The sequence below is a fragment of the Salmo trutta genome, chromosome 24 (genome assembly GCF_901001165.1).
Source record: "Salmo trutta chromosome 24, fSalTru1.1, whole genome shotgun sequence".
Lineage (NCBI taxonomy): Eukaryota > Metazoa > Chordata > Actinopteri > Salmoniformes > Salmonidae > Salmo > Salmo trutta.
The window spans coordinates 29,157,871-29,184,484 of NC_042980.1; the positions used below are offsets into that span (position 1 = coordinate 29,157,871).

Sequence of the window (26,614 nt, forward strand, 5' to 3'; positions counted from 1 at the left end):
ACAAATCACCCTGTCTAGGAGAGGGGGTGATCTTGACAATGTATTGTTAAAACGAGAGGCTGCCTGGATCTTTAAAAACCCTTGCTCCCTTCAGTCTCAACGTAGACTTTGATCTGAAGCCATTCTTGTGATTACTGTGATTTTGCTATCCATTGTAAAATATTTATAGGCCTATGTAGCCAAATTGTATCTATAACCATATGTTATTCATTCATGCTTTTTTAAATGTTCTATTTATCTATAGATCAACCAATGGAATCAAGCCAAATCCATCCATGATTACAGACACCTGTGTGTGTCCTTTGACACTATATAAACTAGTGACAGGCAGTGTTTGTCATTATACCCTGATGAAGACAGCTTGTTATTAGGTTAAATGATTGCATCTGAGCACCTAGAGTGTGAGGCTCTCCTATTCTTTTTCAACTGGACCTGTGGACCAACACACACTCTCATTCCACAGCCAAGTCATCTAGGACCATAGGGATGGTGTAAGGAACACGAGGGGAGACAGAGAGCTGGTTTCAAGCGCAGGGCGCAGCAGGTGTTGATTGCAAAGGACCACAGGAGGAGGCAGATAGCTGGGTCCAGGGGCAGGCAGAAGGTCATACACAGGGGGTCCAAAAGGGCAACGGTACCGACAGAGAAAAGGCTAGTATCATAGTCCGGGAGATCAGGCAATAGGTTGATAACAGGAAATCCAATAGGCTAAAGTATAGGCAGGGAATAGGCAAAAGACATAATTAGTGAGGCAGGCAAAAACTATTAACTCACGGGAAAACCAGAGCTCTGAAAGACGTGTCACAAAACAAACAATACCTCACAGTGATGGGGTGCAAAGAACTGAACTAAATAGTGTGTGATAATGACATACAGGTGTGTGAACAGGTGATTAGAATTCAGGTGATAGGGATCTGGAGAGTGAGCTGTGTTCAGGGGATCTAGGTGTTTGAGGGTGTGGGCAGGAGAGAGCTGCGTTCAGGGGATCTAGGTGTTTGAGGGTGTGGGCAGGAGAGAGCTGCGTTCAGGGGATCTAGGTGTTTGAGGGTGTGGGCAGGAGAGTGAGCTGCGTTCAGGGGATCTAGGTGTTTGAGGGTGTGGGCTGGAGAGTGAGCTGCGTTCAGGGGATCTAGGTGTTTGAGGGTGTGGGCAGGAGAGAGCTGCGTTCAGGGGATCTAGGTGTTTGAGGGTGTGGGCAGGAGAGAGCTGCGTTCAGGGGATCTAGGTGTTGAGGGTGTGGGCAGGAGAGTGAGCTACGTTCAGGGGATCTAGGTGTTTGAGGGTGTGGGCTGGAGAGTGAGCTGCGTTCAGGGGATCTAGGTGTTTGAGGGTGTGGGCTGGAGAGTGAGCTGCGTTCAGGGGATCTAGGTGTTTGAGGGTGTGGACAGGAGAGTGAGCTGCGTTCAGGAGATCTAGGTGTTTGAGGGTGTGAGTTGGAAGCAGACGTTAGATGGAGCCACACATTTCCATATAACTAAATCTGCTGCCACAATTAGAAATGGGAGGGAAAAAATGAAGATCCAGAAGAATTGGCTAAAATACAAATACATGAGCTAAGATATAAGCTAGATGTAATTACATAAGCTAGATACATACAGTGCCTATAGAAAGTCTACACCCTCTTGAACTTTTTTCACAAATTGTTGCGTTATAAAGTGGGATTGAAATAGATTGAATTGTCATTTTTTGTAATTAATCTAGACAAAATACTCCATAATGTCGAAGTGGAAAGAAAATTCTACAAATGTTTACAAATTAATAAAACATTTATAACTATAAATATAGTTGTTGCATAAGTATTCACCCCATTTGTTTAGATAAGCCTAAATGAGTGCAGAAGTCAAATGTGGCTTAACAAATCACATAATGTGTATTTGTATTTATTAAGGATCCCAATTAGATGTGGCCAAGGCATCAGCTTGTCTTCCGGGGGTCCAGCAACATTAAGGCAGTTATATACAATTTAAAATATTACATAACATTACATTTCATAACACTTTTCACAACACATTAAGTGTATTCCCTTAGACCACTACTCTACTACCACATATCTACAATAAAAAAGCCATGTGTACGTGTGTGTAGAGTGCGTGTCTTATCATGTGTACGTGTGTGTAGAGTGCGTGTCTTATCATGTGTATGTGTGTGTAGAGTGCGTGTCTTATCATGTGTATGTGTGTGTAGAGTGCGTGTCTTATCATGTGTATGTGTGTCTGTGCCTGTGTGTGTCTCTTAACAGTCCCTGCTGTTCCATATTTGTATCTGTTTTTTAAATCTGATTCTACTGCTTGCATCAGTTACTTGATGCGGAAGAGAGTTCCATGTAGTCATGGCTCTATGTAGTACTGTGCGCCTCCCATAGTCTGTTCTTGACTTGGGGACTGTGAAGAGACCTCTGGTGACATGTCTTGTGGGGTATGCATGGGTGTCTAAGCAGTCTGCTAGTAGTTTAAAACAGACAGCTCAGTGCATTCAGCTTCTCAAAACTTCTTACAAAAACAAGTAGTGATGAAGTCAATCTCTCCACCACTTTGAGCAATGAGAGATTTACATGCCTATTATTAATGTTAGCTCTCCGTGTACATTTAAGGGCCAGCCATGCTGCCCTGTTATAAGCCAATTGTAATTTTCCGATGTCCCTCTTTGTGGCACTTGACCACACGACTGAACAGTAGTCCAGGTGTGACAATACTAGGGCCTGTAGGACCTGCCTTGTTGATAGTGTTGTTAAAATTCAGATAAACACTTTATTATGGACATACTTCTCCCCATCTTAGCTACTATTGTATCAACATGTTTTGGCCATGACAGTTTACAATCCAGGGTTACTCCAAGCAGTTCAGTCACCTCAACTTGCTAAATGTCCACATTATTTATTACAAGATTTAGTTGAGTTTTAGGGTTTAGTGGATGATTAGACAGCTGCCCTGGGGAATTCCTGATTCTACTTGGATTATGTTGGAGAGGCTTCCATTAAATAACACCCTCTGTGTTTTGTTAGACAAGTAACTCTTTATCCACAATATAGCAGTGGGTGTAAAGCCCTAACACATACATTTTTCCATCAGCAGGCTATGATCGATAATGTCAAAGGCTGAACTGAAGTCAAGTGCCATGCTTGTTAAATGTCCTTCCCTATAAGTGTGCTGAATGTCTATTGTCAATTTGTTTACAGTAAAATAGCATTGTAGCTGGTCAAACACCATTTTTTCCAAAGGTTTACTAAGGGTTGGTAACAGGCTGATTGGTTGGCTACTTTTGCTTCCCTCCAGCCCTGAGGGCACACACTTTCTAGTAGGCTTAGATTGAAGATATGGCAAATAAGAGTGGCAAAATCGTCCCCTATTACCCTCAGAAATTGTCCATCAAAGTTGTCAGACCCCAGTGGCTTGTCATTGTTGATAGACAACAATAATTTTCCACCTCTTCCACACTCACTTTACGGAATTCAAAATTACAATGCTTGTCTTTCATAACTTGATCAGTTATACTTGGATGTGTGGTGTCAGCGTTTGTTACTGGTATTTCATGCCTAAGTTCGCTAATCTTGCCAATGAAAAAAATCATTAAAGTAATTGCCAATATCAGTGGGTTTCGTGATGAATGAGCCATCTGATTCAATTAATGATTGAGCTGAGTTTGCCTTTTTGCCCAGAATTTCATTTAAGGTGCTCCAAAGCTATTTACCACCATTCTTTATGTAATTTATCTTTGTTTCATAGTATAGTTTCTTCTTCTTTCATCCAGTTTAGTCACAGGATTTATGTGACTTATTTTCAATTCCTTTTGCCTCATCCCTCTCCATCATACAATTTTTCCATTCCTCATCAATCCACAGGGATTTAACAGTTTTTACAGTCATTTTCTTAATGGGTGCATGCTTGTTAGTAACTGGAAAAGGCAATTTCATAAATGTGTCAAGTGCAGTGTCTGGTTGCTCCTCATTACACACCACAGACCAACAAACATTCTTTACATCAACAACATATGAATCACTACAAAATGTATTGTATGACCTCTTATACACTGTATTAGGCCCAGCCTTTGGAACTTTAGTATTCCTAGATATGTGTACTATATGGTGATCACTACAACCAATGGATTTGGATACTGCATTAAAGCACATTTCTGCAGCATTAGTAAAGATGTGCTCAATACATGATTTCATTCCTGTGCTGTTTGTAACTACCCTGGTAGGTTGACTGATAACCTGAACCAGGTTGCAGGCACTGGTTACAGTTTGAAGCTTTTTCTTGAGTGGGCAGCTTGATGAAAGCAAGTCAATATTTAAATCACCCAGAAACTATACCTCTCTCTTGATATCATATACAGTGGATTCGGAAAGTATTCAAACCCCTTGACTTTTTCCACATTTTGTTACATTACAGCCTTATTCTAAAATGGATTCAATTGTTCCCCCCCCCCCTCAATCGAAACACAATCCCCCATAATGACAAAGCAAAAATAGTTTTTTAAACATTTTTGCTAATTTATAAAATCTCCCATTTACGTAAGTATTCAAACCCTTTACTCACACTTTGTTGAAGCACCTTTGGCAGCGATTACAGCATTGATTACTTTTAGGTATGACGCTACAAGCTTGGCACACCTGTATTTGGGGAGCTTCTCCCAATCTTCTCCGCAGATCCTCTCAAATTCTGTCAGGTTGGATGGGGAGCGTTGCTGTACAGCAATTTTCCGGTCTCTCCAGAGATGTTCAATCGGATTCAAGTCCGGTCTCTGGCTGGGCTACTCAAGTACATTCAGATACTTGTCCCGAAACCACTCCTGCGTTGTCTTGGCTGTGTGCTTAGGGTCATTGTCCTGTTGGAAGGTGAACCATCGCCCCAGTCTGAGGTCCTGAGCTGGAGTAGGTTTTCATCAAGGATCTCCCTGTACTATGCTCCGTTCATCTTTGCCTCGATCCTGACTAGTCTCCCAGTCCCTGCCACTGAAAAACATCCACACAGCATGATGCTGCCACCACCATGCTTCACCGTAGGGATGGTGCCAGGTTTCCAGAGCATTCAGGCCAGAGAGTTCAATCTTGGTTTCATCAAACCAGAGAATCATGCTGTCATGTGCCTTTTACTGAGTGGCTTCCGTCCGGCCACTCTACCATAAAGGCCTGATTGGTGGAGTGCTGCAGAGATGGTTGTCCACAAAGGAACTCTAGAGCTCTGTCAGAGTGACCATCAGGTTCTTGGTTACCTCCTTGACCAAGAGGCCCTTCTCCCCGATTGCTCAGTTTGGCCGGGCGGCCAGCTCTAGGAAGAGCCTTGGTGGTTCCAAACATCTTCCTTTTAAGAATGATGGATGTCACTGTGTTCTTGGGGACCTTCAATGCTACAGAAATGTTCCCCAGATCTGTGCCTCAACACAATCCTGTCTCGGGGGTCTATGTACAATTCCTTCAACCTCATGGCTTGGTTTTTGCTCTGACATGCACTGTCAAATGTGGGACCTTATATAGACAGGTGTGTGCCTTTCCAAATCATGTCCAATCAATTGAATTTACCACAGGTGGATTCCAATCATTTACATTTACATTTAAGTCATTTAGCAGACTCTCTTATCCAGAGCGACTTACAAATTGATCAAGTTGTAGAAACATCTCACGGATGATCAATGGAAACAGGATGCTCCTGAGCTCAATTCAGAGTCTCATAGCAAAGAGGCTGAATACCTATGTAAATAAGGTATTTCTGTTTTTTATTTTTAATACATTTTTATAATTTCTAAAAACCTGTTTTCACATTATTGTGTGTAGATAGCTAAGGAAAAAAATGTATTTTATCAATTTTAGAATAAGGCTGTAACGTAACAAAATGTGGAAAAGGTCAAGGGGTCTGAATACTTTCAGAATGCACTGTACATTATCAAGCATTTCACACATGTTATCCAAATACTGACTGTTACTACTTGGTGGTCTATAGCAGCTTCCCACAATAATGGACTTTAGGTAAGGCAGATGAACCTGTAGCCATATTACCATATTACATATCAACAGTATTTAACATGAGATCCTCTCTAAGCTTTAAAGGAATGTGGTTCTGAATATAAACAGCAACACCTCCACCATTGGCATTTCTGTATTTTCTGTAGATGTTATAACCATGTATTGTTACCACTGTATCATCAAAGGTAATATAAAGTACGTTTCAGATATTTTCAGAATATGAATGTCATCTGTTACTAGCAAGTAAGTTATTGATTTCATGAACCTTGTTTCTTAAGCTACACATGATAATGTGGGCTATTTTCAGCACTTTTCTGGGATGCTTGATTGTTCTCATTGCTTAACTGGAAAGTTTAGCAGAAGTAGACATGCTCATGTTATTTATGTTAGTGTAGGGTGAGCTGCACACAGTGGACTACCTACTAGGGCACACCGCCTCAGTGGTAATAGTATAACTCTGGTTCATAGGCACATGATTACAGCATACAATAGCTGTAGGATCAGCAGAGGCATTCAGGGCAGTTAGAGGGACATAAAATAGGTTACTTACATTGTCTACCAATGACCCTAGGATAATGTTAATTTGCTGAAGCATTTTGACAACTCGGCGACACAATGGTAGGGATTAACTGAGCTGGGCTTGGGTCATTGATAAGTCATTGTCTCAACGCAGCCTTATAATGCTGGTAAAGGATCCAGGAACCCAAATGATTTGGGTGGATCCCATCTTCCTTATAAAATGAGCTTTGTTTCCAGAGTGTATCAAAATTGTTAATACATTTTGCACACACAGAGCTGCAATAGTCACGTAGCCAGTTATGGAGGGCTAAAAATCTGCTGAACTGTTCAATGCCATGATTTAAGGAGGGCACATGGCCAGATATTATGGGGCGTTTGTTGGTGTCAAGCAGAGACCCAATCAGTTCTTCTTAATTTTGTTGTGTACTCACGCTCATGGATAGCACAAAGTTTTTTCTCTAGGTACTGAGACATTTCTCACCATTGAACTGCCCGATACAATGGCCACAAGAAGCAGGATAGCGTACGCCCGCAGCTCCCAGCGATAGGTCCAAACCTCCCACAGAAGGCAGAGCCCCGTTAGATCCAGAGAAAGGGAAAGGAGCCAAACTCGACGACAAAGCAGACACAGGCAGTCCCAGTGATGTAGGCGCAGGTAGATCAGGCACCAGGGTGGGGCAGCTATTCTTCATCTCGATCTCCTAATAAGTTATATGGACTCTAAATAATAGGGGTTGGCATTCTTTTTTAATTATCTTCCTCTGTCCCCCATACATACAACATCTGAAAGGTCCCTCAGTCAAGCACAGGTTCAACTACAAAGACCAGGGAGGTTTTCGAAAGCCTCATAAAGAAGGGCAGTGATTGGTAGATGGATAACAATAACAAATCAGACATTGAATATTATCTTTAAGCATGGTCAAGTTAATAATTAGGCTATGGATGATTGGATGTATTAAATCAAATCAAATCAAATGTATTTATATCGCCCTTCTTACATCAGCTGATATATCAAAGTGCTGTACAGAAACCCAGCCTAAAACCCCAAACAGCAAGCAATGCAGGTGTAGAAGCACGGTGGCTAGGAAAAACTCCATAGAAAGGCCAAAACCTAGGAAGAAACCTAGAGAGGAACCAGGCTATGAGGGGTGGCCAGTCCTCTTCTGGCTGTGCCAGGTGAAGATTATAACAGAACATGGCCAAGATGTTCAAATGTTCATAAATGACCAGCATGGTCAAATAATAGTAATCACAGTGAACAGGTCAGTGTTCCATAGCCGCAGGCAGAACAGTTGAAACTGGAGCAGCAGCATGGCCAGGTGGACTGGGGACAACAAGGTGTCATCATGCCAGATAGTCCTGAGGCTCAGGTCCTCCGAGAGGAAGAAAGAAAGAAAGAATGAGAGAGAGCATACTTAAATTCACACAGGACACCGGATAAGATTGGAGAAATACTCCAGATACAACAGACTGACCCTTGCCCCCCGACACATAAACTAGTGCAGCATAAATACTGGAGGCTGAGACAGGAGGGGTCAGGAGACACTGTGACCCCATCCGATGATACCCCCGGACAGGGCCAAACAGGCAGGATATAACCCCACCCACTTTGCCGAAGCACAGCCCCCACACCTCTAGAGGGATATCTTCAATCACCAACTTACCATCCTGAGACAAGGCCAAGTATAGCCCACAAAAATCTCCACCACAGCACAATCAAGGGGGGGCGCCAACCCAGACAGGAAGACCACGTCAGTGACTGAACCCACTCAAGTGACGCACCCCTCCTAGGGATGGCATGGAAGAGCACCAGTAAGCCAGTGACTCAGCCCCTGTAATAGGGTTAGAGGCAGAGAATCCCAGTGGAGAGAGGGTAACCGGCCAGGCAGAGACAGCAAGGGCAGTTCGTTGCTCCAGTGCCTTTCCATTCACCTTCACACTCCTGGGCCAGACTACACTCAATCATAGGACCTACTGAAGAGATGAGTCTTCAATAAAGACTTAAAGGTTGAGACCGAGTCTGCGTCTCTCACATGGGTAGGCAGACCATTCCATAAAAATGGAGCTCTGTAGGAGAAAGCCCTGCCTCCAGCTGTTTGCTTAGAAATTCTAGGGACAATTAGGAGGCCTGCGTCTGGTGACCGTAGCGTACGTGTAGGTATGTACGGCAGGACCAAATCGGAAAGATAGGTAGGAGCAAGCCCATGTAATGCTTTGTAGGTTAGCAGTAAAACCTTGAAATCAGCCCTTGCCTTAACAGGAAGCCAGTATAGGAAGGCTAGCACTGGAGTAATTTGATAAAAAATGTTGGTTCTAGTCAGGATTCTAGCAGCCGTATTTAGCACTAACTTAAGTTTATTTAGTGCTTTATCCGGGTAGCCGGAAAGTAGAGCATTGCAGTAGTCTAACCTAGAAGTAACAAACGCATGGATTAATTTTTCTGCATCATTTTTGGACAGAAAATTTCAGATTTTTGCAATGTTACGTAAATGGAAAAAAGCTGTCCTTGAAACAGTCTTGATATGTTCGTCAAAAGAGAGATCAAGGTCCAGAGTAACGCCGAGGTCCTTCACAGTTTTATTTGAGACAACTGTACAACCATCCAGATTAATTGTCAGATTCAACAGAAGATCTCTTTGTTTCTTGGGACCTAGAACAAGCATCTCTGTTTCGTCCGAGTTTAAAGTAGGAAGTTTGCAGCCATCCACTTCCTTATGTCTGATACACAGGCTTCCAGCGAGGGCAATTTTGGGGCTTCACCATGTTTCATTGAAATGTACAGCTGTGTCATCCGCATAGCAGTGAAAGTTAACATTATGTTTTTGAATGACCAAGAGGTAAAATATATAGTGAAAACAATAGTGGTCCTAAAACTGAACCTTGAGGAACACCGAAATGTACAGTTGATTTGTCAGAGGACAAACCATTCACTGAGACAAACTGATATCTTCCAGACAGATAAGATCTAAACCAGGCCAGAACTTGTCCGTGTTGACCAATTTGGGTTTCCAATCTCTCCAAAAGAATGTGGTGATCGATGGTATCAAAAGCAGCACTAAGGTCTAGGAGCACGAGAACAGATGCAGAGCCTCGGTCTGACGCCATTAAAAGGTCACTTACCACCTTCACAAGTGCAGTCTCAGTGCTATGATGGGGTCTAAAACCAGACTGAAACATTTCGTATTAAACCATCCAGACACATCAAAGATGCCATCTTCCTTCTGCACTGAGCTGCAGGATAAGAAGGAAACTACTTAGGGATGTCACAATGAATTGATTTTATAACAGCTAGTTCAATGGCTGTGATGGTAGAAAACTGAGGATGGATCAACAACATTGTAGTGGCTCCACAATTATGGCCTAAATGACAGAATGAAAAGAAGAATAGAAATATACAGAATTAAAATAGTCCAAAACATGCAGGTACTAAAGTAATACAAAAAATAAACACTAAACACATCACTGAGTAACTGCCTCATTATTTTTAAGCACGGTGGTGGCTGCATCATGGTATGGGTAGTTAGTCCGGATGAAAAGAAAGAGGATAGACCTAAGCACAGGCAAAATCCTAGAGGAAAACCTGTTTCAGCCTGCTTACAACAGACGCTGGGAGAGGAATTCATCTTATAGCATCTTTTTAACCTACAACACAAAGCCAAATCTACACAGTGAATGTTCCTACGTTCCTTCGTAGACAAGTTACAGTTTTGACTTAAATCTGCTTGAAAATCTGTGGCAAGACTTGAAAATTGCTGTCTCGCCATGATCCCCAACACCTTGACAGAGCTTGAAGAAATTTGAAAAGAATAATGGGCAAATATTGCTCAATGCAAGTGTGTAAAGGTCTTATGAAACTTGCCCAAGAAGACTCACAGCTGTAATCACAGCCAAAGGTGTTTTTAACATGTATTGATTCAGGGGGGTGGATACTTATCTAATCAAGGTATATTAGTGTTTTATTTTTCATTAATACAATTTTTTTTAAATATAATTTCTCTTCCACTTTGCATATTTTGTGTAGATTGTTGGGAAAAACTGAAAATTAAATCAATCCCACTTTGTAACACAATAAAAGGTGTAGAAATCCTGGGGGGTGTAGACTTTCCATAGGCCTTGTACACTACTTTTCCATTAAATTTGAAATCCTGCAATTGAGACCTGGAGAAGACAGATGAGCTGAGTCATAATCACCTGACGCAGCACACCTGCTGTACTTGTCTGTTGTCTTGTTTGTATTTACAGTAGCCTACTTCCTCTTCATCTAAACCAGACCAGCACAAACATGGCCAGACATTATTGATACAGTATGAATGATATGATATGGCTATGAGGAAGTTATGCGTCTTCAAAACAATAAAAGGGATTGAAGAGGAACAGTCAGAAAGGTCAAAGATTATATTGGGTTACCGCTGTTTACCGGTGTACAGTCCGTCGCTGAAACCCCGCGCTGGAATTTCCGCGGAGGGCGGACGTCACTAGTTACCACAGCTACAAAGTTATAATTATGGCAAAACCCCCGCCTATTTCTACAATTTATCTTCTTAAAATCTGATTTGAAACCTAACCCTAACCACACTGCTAACATTATGCCTGACCCTGACATTAAATTAAGACCAAAAAGCACATTTTTGTTTTCATGAATTTGTACGATAGAGACAATTTTGACTTTGTGGCGGTGGTAACGAGTGACAAACCCGGAGGGCGGGAACAGTGCTATTCAAGGAGGAAGTTCAAACTCTGGAGTTTCTGAAAGCGGCGTGTTGACGCATGAAAATATGTTCCTCTTTGCGTAAAAAGGCACATCGCCTCTGGAAATACAGCATTCATAACACACTTGCAGAGAAGCTTTTATATAGTAGTTAAGTTATTTCCGTTTATTGGATATCATTATTGCATTTACTTGACAACATGTCAGAAGTCTTCATTATAGATCTAATTCACTGTCGGTGTCCGCAGCACAGCTCGTGCGTGGAGAGGCAAGTAAAAAGCGTCACAGGTAGGAGAGATGTCGGCTTTCAAATATATCTACTATTCGGACCACACGGTCAACGTTGTAATGCAAACGGCGAGAACAAGGTGTCTTTGCTGGAAACTTTTTTCAGTCAGAAGGCAAACGTCCACGTATTGGACTACACCACTGTTACGGAGTCTTGGTACCGTTTCAAACTAGCAGTGGACCAACTGGACTTGCGAACGGTTCGGGTGTTCACCTCAAAAAACAGGAGACCGATGTTTGAAGCATACATTGTGCAACTTTTCACGGAGGTGTATACATTTGAGTACGTCACATCCAATGACCTCCCGTGCCCTGGTCATGTGCAATGCGACTCACCTTTAGCTCCACCTGTCAGTGAGGTCAGAGAGGAGGTCAGAAGCTTTCTGCAGCAGTTACCTGCTAAAGGAGACGTCACCATACTGAGGTCCACTTTCATTTCAGGTAGGTGTGTGTGTAATACAGTATCTATTACTGTAGTGTAATATTAGGCTGAATTATCTGAGGACTATCATTCAGCAACCAGTGAACAGTCCCTCCCTTCTTTCCTCTTCACCCCTCTCCCCTCCCTCTATACACCTCTCTTCTCTCTCAATTCAATGTAAGGGCTTTATTGGCATAGGAAACATGTTAACATTGCCAATGCAAGTGAACTAGATAATAAACACAAGTGAAATAAACAGGAAACATTACACTCACAAAAGTTGCAAAATAATAAAGACATTTCAAAAGTCATTATGTGCAAATAGTTAAAGTATAAAAGGGAAAATCAATAAACATAAATATGGGTTGTATTTATAATAGTGTTGTTCTTCACTGGTTGCCCTTTTCTTGTGGCAACAGGTCACAAATCTTGCTGCTGTGATGGCACACTGTGGTATTTCACTCAATAGATATGGGAGTTAATCAAAATTGGGTTTGTTTTCCAATTCTTTGTGGATCTGTGTAGTCTGAGGGAAATATGTGTCTCTAATATGGTCATACATTTGGCAGGAGGTTAGGAAGTGCAGCTCAGTTTCCACCTCATTTTGTGGGCAGTGTGCACATAGCCTGTCTTCTCTTGAGAGCCAGGTCTGCTTACAGCAGCCTTTCTCAATAGCAAGGCTATGCTCACTGAGTCTGTACATAGTCAAAGCTTTCTTTGTGATCGGGTATTCTGCCACTGTGTACTCTCTGTTTAGGGCCAAATAGCACTGTAGTTTGCTCTTTTTTTGTTTGTTAATTCTTTCCAATGTGTCAAGTAATTCTCTTTTTTGTTTTCTCATGATTTGATTGGGATTAACATGACCATTTTGTGAATTCTTCTGCATGAAGAGTTTCAATTTGGTGTTTGTCACATTTTGTGAATTCTTCTGCATGAAGAGTTTCAATTTGGTGTTTGTCACATTTTGTGAATTCTTCTGCATGAAGAGTTTCAATTTGGTGTTTGTCACATTTTGTGAATTCTTGGTTGGTGAGCGAATCCCAGACCTCACAACCATAAAGGGCAATGATATTGATTCAAGTATTTTTAGCCAGATCCTAATTGGTATGTCAAATTTTATGTTCCTTTTGTTGGCATAGAAGGCCCTTCTTGCCTTGTCTCTAGGCTCGTTCACAGCTTTGTGGAAGTTACCTGTGGCGCTGATGTTTAGGCCGAGGTATGTATCGTTTTTTGTGTGCTCTAGGGCAACGGTGTCTAGATGGAATTTGTATTTGTGGTCCTGGCAACTGGACCCTTTTTGGAACACTATTATTTTTGTCTTATTGAGATTTACTGTCAGGGCTCAGGTCTGACAGAATCTGTGCAGAAGATCTAGGTGCTGCTGTAGGCCTTCCTTGGTTGGGGACAGAAGCACCAGATCATCAGCAAACAGTGACATTTGACTTCAGATTCTAGTAGGGTGAGGCCGGGTGCTGGGTAATGTTCTAGTGCCCTCACCAATTCGTTGATATATATGTTGAAGAGGGTGGGGCTTAAGCTGCATCCCTGTCTCAACCCACGGCCCTGTGGAAAGAATGTGTGTGTTGTTTGCCAATTTTGTTTGTGTACATGGATTTCATAATGTCGTATGTTTTTCCCCCAACACCACTTTCCATCAATTTGTATAGCAGACCCACCTGCCAAATTGAGTCAAAAGCTTTTTTGAAATCAACAAAGCATGAGAAGACTTTGTCTTTGTTTTGGTTTGTTTGTTTGTCAATTAGGGTGTGCAGGGTGAATACGTGGTCTGTCGTATGGTAATTTGGTAAAAAGCCAATTTGACATTTGCTTCGTACATTGCTTTCACTGAGGAAATGTACTAGTCTGCTGTTAATGATAATGCAGAGGATTTTCCCAAGGTTGCTGTTGGCGCATATCTCACGGTAGTTATTGAGGTCAAATTTGTGTCCACTTTTGTGGATTAGGGTGATCAGTCCTTGGTTCCAAATATTTGGGAATATGCCAGAGCCAAGGATGATGTTAAAGAGTTTAAGTATAGCCAATTGGAGTTTGTGGTCTGTATATTTAATCATTTCATTGAGGATACCATCAACACCACAGGCCTTTTTGGGTTGGAGGGTTTGTATTTTGTCCTGTAGTTCATTCAATGTAATTGGAGAATCCAGTGGGTTCTAGAAGACTTTAATAGTTGATTCTAAGATTTGTATTTGATCATGTATATGTTTTGCTGTTTGTTATAGAGACAAAAAGATTGGAGAAGAGGTTTATCCATACATCTCCGTTTTAAATAGATAACTCTTTGTTGTTTGTTTAGAGGTTTCTAATTTTCCCAGAAGTGGTTAGATTTTTTTGGATTCTTCAATTACATTGAGCTGATTTAGGTGGACCTGGTCATGAAGGCTGTTCAATTCCAGGGTGGAGTGGTGGGCCAGGTAAACATTTGGTTTTGAGGCACAGTCACGGGAAATACTTGCGTTCTCTCTCTCTTTCTTTCTCTCTCTCCACTTTGTCTCTCTCTCTGTGTGTGTGTGTGTGTGTGTGTGTGTAGACTGTTTCTCCCATGGGTTCACCACACGTACAGGAGGTATTTCCTCCATCTCCACCCTCTCCTCTCTCAACCTGTTCAGTAGCTCCAGACGCAGAGACCCCAGGACCCTCGTAGCCGAGAACATCCGCCGACTAGCCCAAAAGGCTGGGTTCTTCCCCCGACTCCTGCACCTGGTGAAGGTACCACAGCACAGAAAATAACATGAATGTAGCCTCCCTGAATGTAAGTGTAACACAGCCTCAAGAGGTCAACCAGAAGAAGACTGGCTACAGAGTGTGAATTATACTGTGACATTCAGAGGGTCTCTATTTTTTTCACGGAACTTCATATGTGTGCACACGCTTAACTTTATCTCTAAAGTTATAATCCCTTTTGGTCAAGTTTCCCGCACACAGCGGTGCAGGCCGAGCGTGTCGCTATAGTAAACGTCTCGAGTTGCACAAAAGGGAATATAACGTTGTGGATAAAGTTCAGAATGACACAGTTTCATGTGAACAGTACAACATCTAAAGACCTGCATCACTATACTGAGAATGTGTCTGTTTCTAAAAAGACATATCTGGGTGTTTTTGAGATTTTGTTCATGTATTTTGCGTGCCCTGATACTGCACAACAAGCAATGAGGAAGTGAATCGCGGCTGGGGTACGTTTCTCATAAACAACATAGGATGCATTTTCTCCATAGTTTTTTTTAATGGTAGGCCACTCTGGTAGGCCTACATTATGATCAAATAGCCACAGTAGCCTACTTGACCACTGTTAGTTTTAACTTAAAACAGGTACAGCCTGTGTTCACAGTAAACACGCGCAGGAAGTTGCACAGAATTTTCACAACGTTCAAGTTTGCACTCAGCAGACCTGAAATTTGCTGACGATGAACAAAAATGAGAGGAAACATTGGTCTGGACCCTTCTATAACGGGCTATTTACATTCAAAAATTAGATTTACTTCAGACATAGGAAAATTCTCCTTTAATATTTACCACTGTAGCAGAAAAAAATGCATTTTAAATAAATAGGAGAATGGTTCAATTAGAATTAATTATCGACCCCCCCAAAGTTGACTTTGTTGCATTTAGGGGCATTCATGTCTCATTCAGAGGGTCTGAGACCCCTGGGCCCCCCATAATTTGCACTCTGACAGGCCACGCCTCTTAACCTGGTTCCTCTAGGTTTTTTCTTAGGTTTCTGCCTTTTGGGGAGTGTTTCTGTGCTTCTGCCTCTGCATTGCTTGCTCTTTGGGGTTTTAAGCTGGGTATCTGTAAAGCACTTTGTGACAACTGCTGATGTAAAAAGGGCTTTATAAAATACATTTGATTGATTGAGGTCTAGACCGTTATGGCACAGGGAGGTAGTGCACATGTCCTGTACATCGTGTAACACTCACTCCAGTGGGTTGTAGAAAACATCACTGACATCATTAAGTGGTTAATGCTGAATATCTGTCTCTGCGAGGTGAACCACGGCAGTGACGTATGGGTGATGGGAAAGGAAGAGGAGCCACACGACTATGATGGCATCGTAACCAATCAGAGAGGTGTTGTCATAGCTGCGCCAGGAGCTGATTGCATGCCCCTCCTCTTCACTGACCCCGTGGCCAGGGTCATCGGAGTAGCTCACGCTGGTGAGACATACACTTTAAGTACAAGACAGGATTAATATTCCATAGAAAGATGTCTGCTGGTGCATCATTATAAAGTGTTCCTTTGTTTCCCTCTCTCAGGATGGAAAGGAACCCTGATGGGTGTTGCCATGGCTACAGTCAACGCCATGGCGATGGGATTTGGCAGCAGGGCGTGTGACGTCACCGTGGTGATTGGGCCGTCGGTGGGGGCCTGTTGCTTTACACTGGAGAGAGAGCAGGCTGCAGACTTCTTCTCTATCCACCCTGATTGTGTTCCTGACATGGCCGAGACCAGGCCTCATGTCAACATACGACTAGCCACCAGGTTAGTTTGGCCAACTATACAACACATAGACAAATAGCGCATTCAAGCGGGTCCCTTTTCTCAAGCCGGTGAACATCGTTGGTCACTGCCTTTCAAAGTGTTGCATTATGGGGATAAAAGTTGTCCGACTTGTGCCTATATGTCGACTGCATGAACTTTACAAAAATCTTGTGACCAAGTTTCTGCAGTTGCTCTTCACCAACTTCATCCTGCAGCCATCGCCTGCATTGTGGGAGGTTCTATTGTCAACCAATCATTCGTTTTTTTTACCCACGCAAACGTGATCAAAGACATGACTGAAACAGGAACCATCTTTGCCGCGATTCGTGTATACACTGGATATATACAAATTAATGTGATATTTGAGTCCCTCTGTCACAAATTGATTGTACAATGTACACACATATAGTATGCCAGTTTGTGAGTGTGCGATATGGGGGTTGGAGACAGAAAGAAAAACTTTTTTAAACAATGGCAACACTGCCATGTTGATCTAAGCCTTGCTGTTGGAAAACCACATTAATATCTGACTTCCGGGCCTCCCGAGTGGCGCAGCGGTCTAAGGCACTACATATCCAGGTTCGATCCCAGGCCGTGTCGCAGTCGGCCGCGACCGGAAAACCCATAAGGCGACGCACAATGGGCCCAGCATCGTCCGGGTTAGGGGAGGGTTTGGCCAGCCAGGATGTCCTTGTCCCATCGCTCTCTAGTGACTCCTGTGGCGGACCGGCGCATGCACCCTGACACGGTCGCCAGTTGTACAGTGTTTCCTCCGACACATTGGTGCGGCTGGCTTCCGGGTTAAGCGAGCAGTATGTCAAGAAGCAGTGCGACTTAGCAGGGTCGTGTTTCGGAGGACGCATGGCTCTCGACCTCCCATACGGGAGTTGCAGCGATGGGACAAGACTGTAACTACCAATTGGGTATCAGAAAATTGGGGAGAAAAAGTGGTAAAAAAAAGAATTTACAAAAGTCTATAAATATCAGACTTCTGGCTGTCGCAGTTGCACTTCACCCGACTTCGCTCCTCGACTTTCGTCTACATTGGCAACGTCGGTCCCGGAATTAACACACATTATTCCGGAGCTAGCCAGCTGAAGAGTTCCGTCAGCCACTCGTGGGCTTTTCCTGAGCTAGCCAGCTGAAGTGTCTCCTGGGCTACAATCACCTATCCTGACCCGTTTTACTGCCGATGCGGAGCCCCATCGGGCCTTCACGACTGGACCACCGACGTTATCTGCCCGAGGGAGTTATCCAACTGGCCCCTCCGTCGCGATGTAACCTGATCTAAACCCTATTACTAGCCTGTTCAACCTCTCTTTCGTGTCGTCTGAGATTCCCATAGATTGGAAAGCAGCTGCTGTCATCCCCCTCTTCAAAGGAGGTGACACTCTTGACCCAAATTGCTACAGACCTATATCCATCCTACCCTGCCTTTCTAAGGTCTTCGAAAGCCAAGTCAACAAACAGATTACCGACCATTTCGAATCCCACCGCACCCTCTCCGCTATGCAATCTGGTTTCAGAGCTGGTCATGGGTGCACCTCAGCCACGCTCAAGGTCCTAAACGACATCGTAACCGCCATCGATAAGAAACAATACTGTGCTGCCGTATTCATTGGCCTGGCCAAAGCTTTTGACTCTGTTAATCACCACATCCTCATCGGCAGACTCAGTAGCCTTGGTTTCTCAAACGATTGCGTCGCCTGGTTCACCAACTACTTCTCTGACAGAGTTCAGTGTGTCAAATCGGAGGGCCTGCTGTCCGGACCTCTGGCAGTCTCTATGGGGGTACCACAGGGTTCAATTCTTGGGCCAACTCTTTTCTCTGTATACATCAATGATGTCGCTCTTGCTGCTGGTGAATCTCTGATCCACCTCTACGCAGACGACACCATTCTGTAAACATCTGGCCCTTCTTTGAACACTGTGTTAACAACCCTCCAGACAAGCTTCAATGCCATTCAACTCTCCTTCCGTGGTCTCCAACTGCTCCTAAACACAAGTAAAACTAAATGCATGCTCTTTAACCGATCGCTGCCTGCACCTGTCCAGCATCACTTCTCTGGACGGTTCTGACTTAGAATTTGTGGACAACTACAAATACCTAGGTGTCTGGTTAGACTGTAAACTCTCCTTCCAGACTCACATCAATCATCTCCAATCCAAAATTAAATCTAGAATTGGCTTCCTATTTCGCAACAAAGCATCCTTCACTCATGCTGCCAAACATACCCTCGTAAAACTTACCATCCTACCAATCCTCAACTTCGGCGATGTCATTTACAAAATAGCCTCCAATACCCTACTCAACAAGCTGGATGTAGTCTATCACAGTGCCATCCGTTTTGTCACCAAAGCCCCATATACTACCCACCACTGCGACCTGTACCCTCTCGTTGGCTGGCCTTCGCTTCATAATCGTCGCCAAACACATTGGCTCCAGGTCATCTACAAGACCCTGCTAGGTAAAGTCCCCCCTTATCTCCGCTCACTAGTCACCATAGCAGCACCCACCTGCAGCACGCGCTCCAGCAGGTATATCTCTCCGGTCACCCCCAAAGCTAATTCCTCCTTCGGTCACTTCTCCTTCCAGTTCTCTGCTGCCAATGACTGGAACGAACTACAAATATCTCTGAAACTGGAAACACTTATCTCCCTCACTAGCTTTAAGCACCAGCTATCAGAGCAGCTTCCAGATCACTGCACCTGTACATAGCCCATCTATAATTTAGCCCAAACTACTACCTCTTCCCCTACTGTATTTATTTATTTTATTTATTTTGCTCCTTTGCACCATATTATTTATATTTTAACTTTGAACTTTCTTCAAACTACAAATCTACCATTCCAGTGTTTTATTTGCTATACTTTATTTACTTTGCCACCATGGCCTTTTTTGCCTTTACCTCCCTTATCTCACATCATTTGCTCACATTGTATATAGTCTTATTTTTTTCTACTGCATCATTGATTGTATGTTGTTTTACTTCATGTGTAACTCTGTGTTTTTGTATGTTGTCGAACTGCTTTGCTTTATCTTGGCCAGGTCGCAATTGTAAATGAGAACTTGTTCTCAACTTGCCTACCTGGTTAAATAAAGGTGAAATAAATAAATAAATAAAATAAACATTCAGTTGCTTGAGCCTTACCACTCTTTCTCTGACGTAATGTCCTTAAATCACTGATAATAAAAAAGAAAAGCATTGACTCCCAGTTGAAATAACTTCTCAGGGTCAATAATGAGGTCAAACTATGATGTGGTTTTTATGATAGGTGCTGCTAGGCTGGAGAGTCGCCTGAATGATTTCCTATAGGGTGTTACCGGGTTACCGCTCTCCCTGATTTATTACCATAGAGGCAGTTCCCCCCAGCCACTCATCTGATTGCAAAGACAAAGGTCATGCCCTGGGAGTGATCTCTGTGATTGGATACTGGTTGTGTAGGGTGATACTATTGAAATGATCATTAGTCCCATCAGGATAATGGATTACCAATCTAACCAGCAGAATGATGGCGAGTCAAACTAAAGGGGCAGTATTTCTTCTGAACACATATTTCATCCTAGGTGCATGCTGACCATGGAATAATTAAAGTAGAATAATCTACATTGTTTAGATCAGCGTCTCTTCTTTTCCTGTGTTTTTAAACTTCCACGTTCTCCATTCCAGAATACTTCTCCAGAGGGAAGGGGTCCTGCCTGAGCATATCCATGATGACACAGTGACTGACAGGCCGAGCGTGACCCTGTGCACCTCCTGTCACCCTGAGGCCTTCTTCTCCCACGTCAGGGACGGGCTTGACTTCGGAACACAGATGGGCTTCCTGTGGATGGACGAAACAGGAACTACTGACTGTTTCAGTAGTTCAGAACACTGAATTAATTTATGTACATTACCAGTCAAAGGTTTTAGAACACCTACTCATTTCAGGGTTTTTCTTTATTTGGACTATTTTCTACATTGTAGAATAATAGTGAATACATCAAACCTATGAAATAACACATGGAATCATGTAGTAATCAAAAAAGTGTTTAATATATTTTTTATTTGAGATTCTTCAAAGTAAAAAACCTTTGGCTTGATGACAGCTTTGCACACTCTTGGCATTCTCTCAACCAGCTTCATGAGGAATGATAGTCCCACAAATGAACTTTTAACAAGGCACACCTGTTAATTGAAATGAATTCCAGGTGACTACCTCATGAAGCTGGTTGAGAGAATGCCAAGAGTGTTTAAAGCTGTCATCTAGGCAAAGGGTGGCTACTTTGAAGAATCTTACATATAACATATTTTGATTTGTTTAACACTTTTTTGGTTACTACATGACTCCATGTGTTATTTCATCGTTTTGATGTGTTCACTATTATTCTACACTGTAGAAAATAGTCAAAATAAAAAAAAAACCCTTGAAGGAGTAGGTGTGTCCAAACATTTGATTGGTACTGTATATTAAATGCACGTGTAGCCATATCTGTCTGTGGTAAAGTTGCATGCAGAATAAAAGCGGTACATTCCAGATATGATTAATCTTCCCATGAATATTCACTTCATATGCAAACACTTATTCATACACAATGCATTATTGTGTTTGTGTGAGGATACAGTATTATTTTGGTTCCATTATTTTGGTTCCACAGAAATACAGTAGCAGGAAATCTGATATATCAGAAGGTGGCGATAGCACCACCAAAATAATACTGTATCCTCACACAAATACAATAATGCATTGTTTGTTTATCTTTGTCTCAATCTCTTTATTTTAAAGATCTCAGGAATCACGTCTGTATGAATAGGCCATGTGGGGTGCACATAAATGAAAACCCAATATAGAAAGTTTGATTAAAAGAAACTCCATGGCAAGGCATATAAAGTCTCTATCTTGTATGATCTTGTATTTTAGTGTTTTATGAGGCCATGGTCTATTAAAGCTACCGTTAAACACGTCTTCACTGCATTGTATAAGTTCCACACCAGCTACTTTAATTAAACCTGACTAATTAAGACCAACAGCTGTGCTTAATCTGTCCTAATATAATAACCTAACCACACAGAGAGGGGGAGAGAGAGGGGGGAGACAGACACAGGGGGAGAGAGAGGGGAGACAGACACAGAGGGGGAGACAGACAGAGAGGGGGAGAGAGAGACAGAGAGAGGGGGGAGAGACAGAGAGAGGGGAGAGACAGACAGAGAGGGGGGAGACAGACACAGAGAGGGGGAGAGAGAGAGAGAGAGAGAGAGAGAGAGAGAGAGAGAGAGAGAGAGAGAGTGGACGGAATGCAGTATAGATATAGGTAGTGTTGCAGACATTGGGCGCTAGGGGGCAGTATTAGCTATGTTATAAGCAGTAGGTATGTTTTGCTGGGAGAATGAGTCAAGACAAGGGGATACAGGCCTCTAAACATGGTAGTGTCCTCACAATACCAGCAACCCTATGAACAGGTTCAGAACTCTGGTCTTAATGGCTTAGGTGTTGGACTGATCTATGTAAGGTTGAGAGTTTGAGTGCGAGTGGCCAGGTGAAGAGTTTAGCCAGGACAACATCCAGGGTTAGCACTGTGTGGTAAGTGCCAAGGGATCTCTAACAGTCTCTGAAAGTACACATACACACTCACACATAGTGGAGCTGGCAGATCTCAGATGACAGTGTGAGTTTGGGTGTGTCAGTGTAAATGATATTGGAGTCCTTCACACCATCATCCTGCCAGAGCAGCACAGGAAGCCACGGCCTGAGAGGGTGAGACATATAAACCCTTCCTGGGATCAACTGGTGTGTCTGTGTGACCCGATCAGGTTTTAGCACCTGTGGTGTAATAGGACCTGTCGAGATCTTTAATCATTCATCTGTCAGTGTAATTACTGACTGCATCACCTCTGTCTGACTGACTGGACTGTTGTGACATGTATGTGTGTTGCATGTGTATGTGAACGCGTCAGTACCATAGGAATAAACACATTACTGCAGTACTTTGCAGATATCGGTGTTGCATGTTTTATTGTTTGCATTCAAATTAATGGAAGCCTCTGTTAGGAGAGACACTGTCAGGATTCCCCTGTCCTTGTGTCCCCAATCTTTTTCCTTCTGACTGAACTTACCCTCCCAATAGTACGTAGGAAACAAGCCCTGACCTACAAATGAAAGCATTGTTTTTGGGGGGGTGGCAGGGAAGGCCAGGATGGGCCAGTAACCGAAAGGTTTCTGGTTCATAATCCCCGAGCCAATTTGGTGACAAATCTGTGTGTCCCCTGATCAAGGCACTTAACCCTAATCCCTACTGTAAATCGCTCTGGATAAGAGTGTCTGCTAAATTACATAAATGTAAATTGTTTTGATACAAAGATTTTGTCCAATTTGATCCAGCAACAAAACAACTGTTTTCTCTGTTTATTAAAGATGTCACATCACATGTGAGAGTGAGGATATACACCTGACCTCACTACTTTGTCTGTCTGTAAAAAACAGTTCTGAGAAATGAACTAGCTGTAAAAATGTTCCGTCTATGATCTAGGGTGTTTTGGGTCTCTCTCTCTGTCTGCAGATTTCTCTGTTTCTCTCTGTTCCTCTGGGTCTGCAGATCATCATGAGACTGAGGGAAACTGTCTCTGGCTGTCACACGTGACGAGGAGGGCAGGGGAAAGAAAGGAGAGCAGATATAGAATTGAGAAGGAGGAGGAGGAAATGCAAAAGGAGGGGAGGAGGGAAGAGGAGAGGAGAGAGGGGGACTAGGAACTGTATAAATACCACTTCTAATCACTTTTGATTTGATTGATAATCTAACACAGTCAGTCTGAATGATCAGTCTCAGTCTAGTCACAGCCAGAGAGCAGCAAGTTCAAGACAACTCCGAAACTAATCACCAGGTTGTTGTGTCTGCAAATTGTAACGGTTTTGACTTGAGGTTATAATTTATAGGGGTGCCAGGTAGGTTGTGCCTACCAGAGAAAATATTAGTTTCTCCTTTTAGTTTGATAGGGAATGAGTCCCATCTGGTCCGTCAAGTCTACACCAATACAAAGGACTCATGTAAATGTCAGGATGGAAATACACTTTTCATGAACCCTTAAAACAATGGAAATAACTTCAAAACAACTGTATTCTTTTGCGTGGATGTATTAACATAAATGATCACACACAACAATATGGAGCTTTAAACAGCTCTGGTTACTTCAGAAATGTCCTGTACCTCGGGCCTAAAAAGAGTCCAGCCCGGTAAACAAGTTCAGGGAACTCAAGTGACCTTAGTCATGCAATGTTTGTCCGTCATACAGTGTAGCGTAAACCCAGTGTCCATCATACAATGAAAAGAACAAATATTTTACCACACATTTCAATAAATCCTCAACTACAACTAACTACATAAATCATCACAGTATACATCACACCCAAAACAAATGAAATACCGTATACAAAAAAGGTTGTAGTCAGTCGGTCAGTCAGAGAAGCCAATCCGCCGACAGATCTCCAGCGGAGAAAGGCCACGAAAACCAACGGAGAGGTGTAGTCCACAGACGCAAAGAGTGGATCCGATCCTGGGTAGATTTTCTATTAGGCTACACAAAGCACACTTTTAAAGCAACACAACAAACGTAAGAGAGAAGCTTCAGAACTGAGGGTCGAACACATCCTCATTCATGTTTCCATCACAACTCCACTTTTGCGCAGCTGATGCTGGCTATTTAATTGGGAATTAAAAGGGGAAGCGCCCTATTGGAAGGAGAAGCACTAATTAATTGAGAATTAAAGGGATAGCGCCCTATTTGAAGGAGAAGCACTGAGACGGTTCAGAAACATTCAGGGCCGTCACACACCCCCTCCCCTGGAAAAAGCCGACCATTGCCCTGGAAGGCACATCTTGGTCGGGGAAACTGAGAAAGGTCTCATCACTTTCCTCTACAAAAATATTCATTACTTTTTGGCGCTCATGCTCCTCAGCCGAGGGGTCACAGGCCTTAAGACGTGAGACTTCTGGGTCTGGGAATCCGAGAAAAGTCTCCTCACTTTCCTCTTCAAAGATCTCCAGGACCTTGCGGCGCTCAATCTCCTCCAATTCCTCAGCCGAGGGGTAACAGGCCTTAAGGCGTGAGACATGGACAATGCGCATATCTTCACCTGTGTCCTCTTTCACCACTCGGTAGTTCAAAGGGCCGCTCTGCTCCACAATCCTATATGGTCCTTGCCATTTAGGAGCGAGCTTGGCCGAGAAGAATTGTTCAGCTTTTGAATAAGGATGAGAGCGAAGCCACACCCGATCACGAAGCTGGAACTGCATGTCTCGTCTCTTCTTATCATAATTTCTCTTCTGCTTGAGTCGAGCCCGGATCATGTTCTTTGAGACAAGAGCTCTCAAGTTGTGGAGATGGACTACCTGGTCATAGCAAGCAGCGTCTGGAGTAACCTGCTGGGGCTGTAGCACCATCTCCAAGGGTCCTCGGAGGGGACGACTCAGGTTCAGCTCTGCAGGTGTGACTCCAGTGGACTCTTGCACAGCAGAATTCAGGGCAAATCGAAACTCGTGAAGGTGCTTGTCCCAGTGTTTGTGCTGGGTCCCTACATAGGAAGCAACCATTGTCTTCAAGGTTCGATTAACTCTCTCAGTGAGGTTGGTCTGTGGGTGATAGGCCGTGGTCAACTTCTGTCTCAGGTTCCATCTTTGACAGGTCTCCTCAAAGAGATCAGAGACGAATTGGGAACCTCGATCAGACAGGATGTAATCAGGCACTCCCCAGCGAGTCAGGATCTCTTTCGTAAGGATGTTAGAGACTGTCCTTGCTGTGGCCTGACGCAGGGCAAAGAGCTCCACCCACTTGGAATAGTAATCAACAAAAACAAGCATGTACACATTCTGATTGGAGCTTCTAGGAAATGGACCCATCAAATCCACTCCTAACATTTCCCAAGGTCGGGTAACCACAGTTTGCTGCAACTTGCCAGCAGGCTTTCTACCTTCTGGTTTGTACATTTGACAAACCTGACAGTTTCGGATGTGTGACTTCACATCCATGCTCAAATGTGGCCAGTACAGTAATGCTTGCAACCGCTTGTAGGTTTTGAACCTGACCAAATGACCAGCTAACGGGTCTTCATGGAAATGTTGAAGCAGTTGAAGGCGTAGAGTTTCAGGTATGTACATTTGGTATAGTGTTTTGTGAGGTAGTTGTACAACTCGGTAGACTTTGTCTTCAATGATGGTCAGCTTGGTGGTAGGATTGACCATCTTTTCTCCATCTTCAAGGATAGTCTGGTACAAAGCCTGTACTTCTGGATCATCCTGTTGGGCTTTCCAAATGGCCTCATCAGAGATGGGAAAGTCAGTTTTGGGTGAGTCTCGCCTGCTTGACAGGACAGTAGCACATGTAAGATGAGGGCCACCATTACCACCAGCAGGAGCTCTGGATAAGGCATCTGGAACAGTGTTGTATTTTCCTTTCCTGTATTCTACTGCAAAGGTGAACTCTTGCAACCGTAGAGCCCATCTGATGAGTCTGGTGCTTGGTTTGTTGGTCTTGAACACCCACACAAGGGAGGAATGGTCAGTGACCACAGTGAAGTGTCTTCCCTCCAGGTAGTACCTCCACTTTTCCAAAGCCCAGACAACTGCAAGGCACTCTTGCTCGGTTGTGGAGTAGTTCCGTTCTGCTCCATTCAATGTTCGACTGGCGAACACTAGCACTTCTTCAGTGCCAAGTCCAGTCTGTTGGACTAGAACAGCACCAAGTCCAACATCACTTGCATCAGTGTAAACAACAAAGGGGTAATCAAAGTTGGGATGACCCAAAATGGGAGGTGTGACGAGGTGTCGTTTCAGGGTTTCAAAAGAGGTCTGGCACTCTGCCGTCCATCGGAATTTCGCACCTTTTCGCTTCAATGCGTTGAGGGGTTCTGCCACCTGGGAGAAGTTCAACACAAACCGATGGTACCATCCAGCCATCCCAAGGAACCGTTGAAGGGCCTTGAGTGTGGTTGGGACAGGGAAATCTTGTACCGCCTTGGTCTTTTCAGGATCCACATGCGTGCCGTCAAAAGACACAATATGGCCAAGGAACTTCAGGGAGGTTTGGCAGAAGTTGCTCTTCTTCATGTTCAATGTCAGACCAGCTTCCCTTAGCTTGTCCAACACTGCTTGAAGATCTTGAAAGTGTTGTTCTCTGGTCTGGGAGTAGATAATTATATCGTCCAGGTAGACGAAACAGATCTTCCCTCTGAGCTCACCTAACGCAATCTC

General features: G+C 43.3%; 1 protein-coding gene across 1 annotated transcript; it reads left to right on the forward strand.

The window, feature by feature from the left end:
- The first annotated feature begins 11,189 nt into the window (after positions 1–11,189).
- Positions 11,190–20,352, forward strand: lacc1 (laccase (multicopper oxidoreductase) domain containing 1). Its single transcript, XM_029711749.1, has 5 exons — positions 11,190–11,915; positions 14,444–14,622; positions 15,899–16,067; positions 16,167–16,392; positions 20,064–20,352. The coding sequence occupies exons 1-5, from the start codon at positions 11,387–11,389 to the stop codon at positions 20,269–20,271; spliced, it is 1,311 nt and encodes a 436-aa protein (XP_029567609.1). The 5' UTR covers positions 11,190–11,386; the 3' UTR covers positions 20,272–20,352.
- The last annotated feature ends 6,262 nt before the right edge of the window (positions 20,353–26,614 follow it).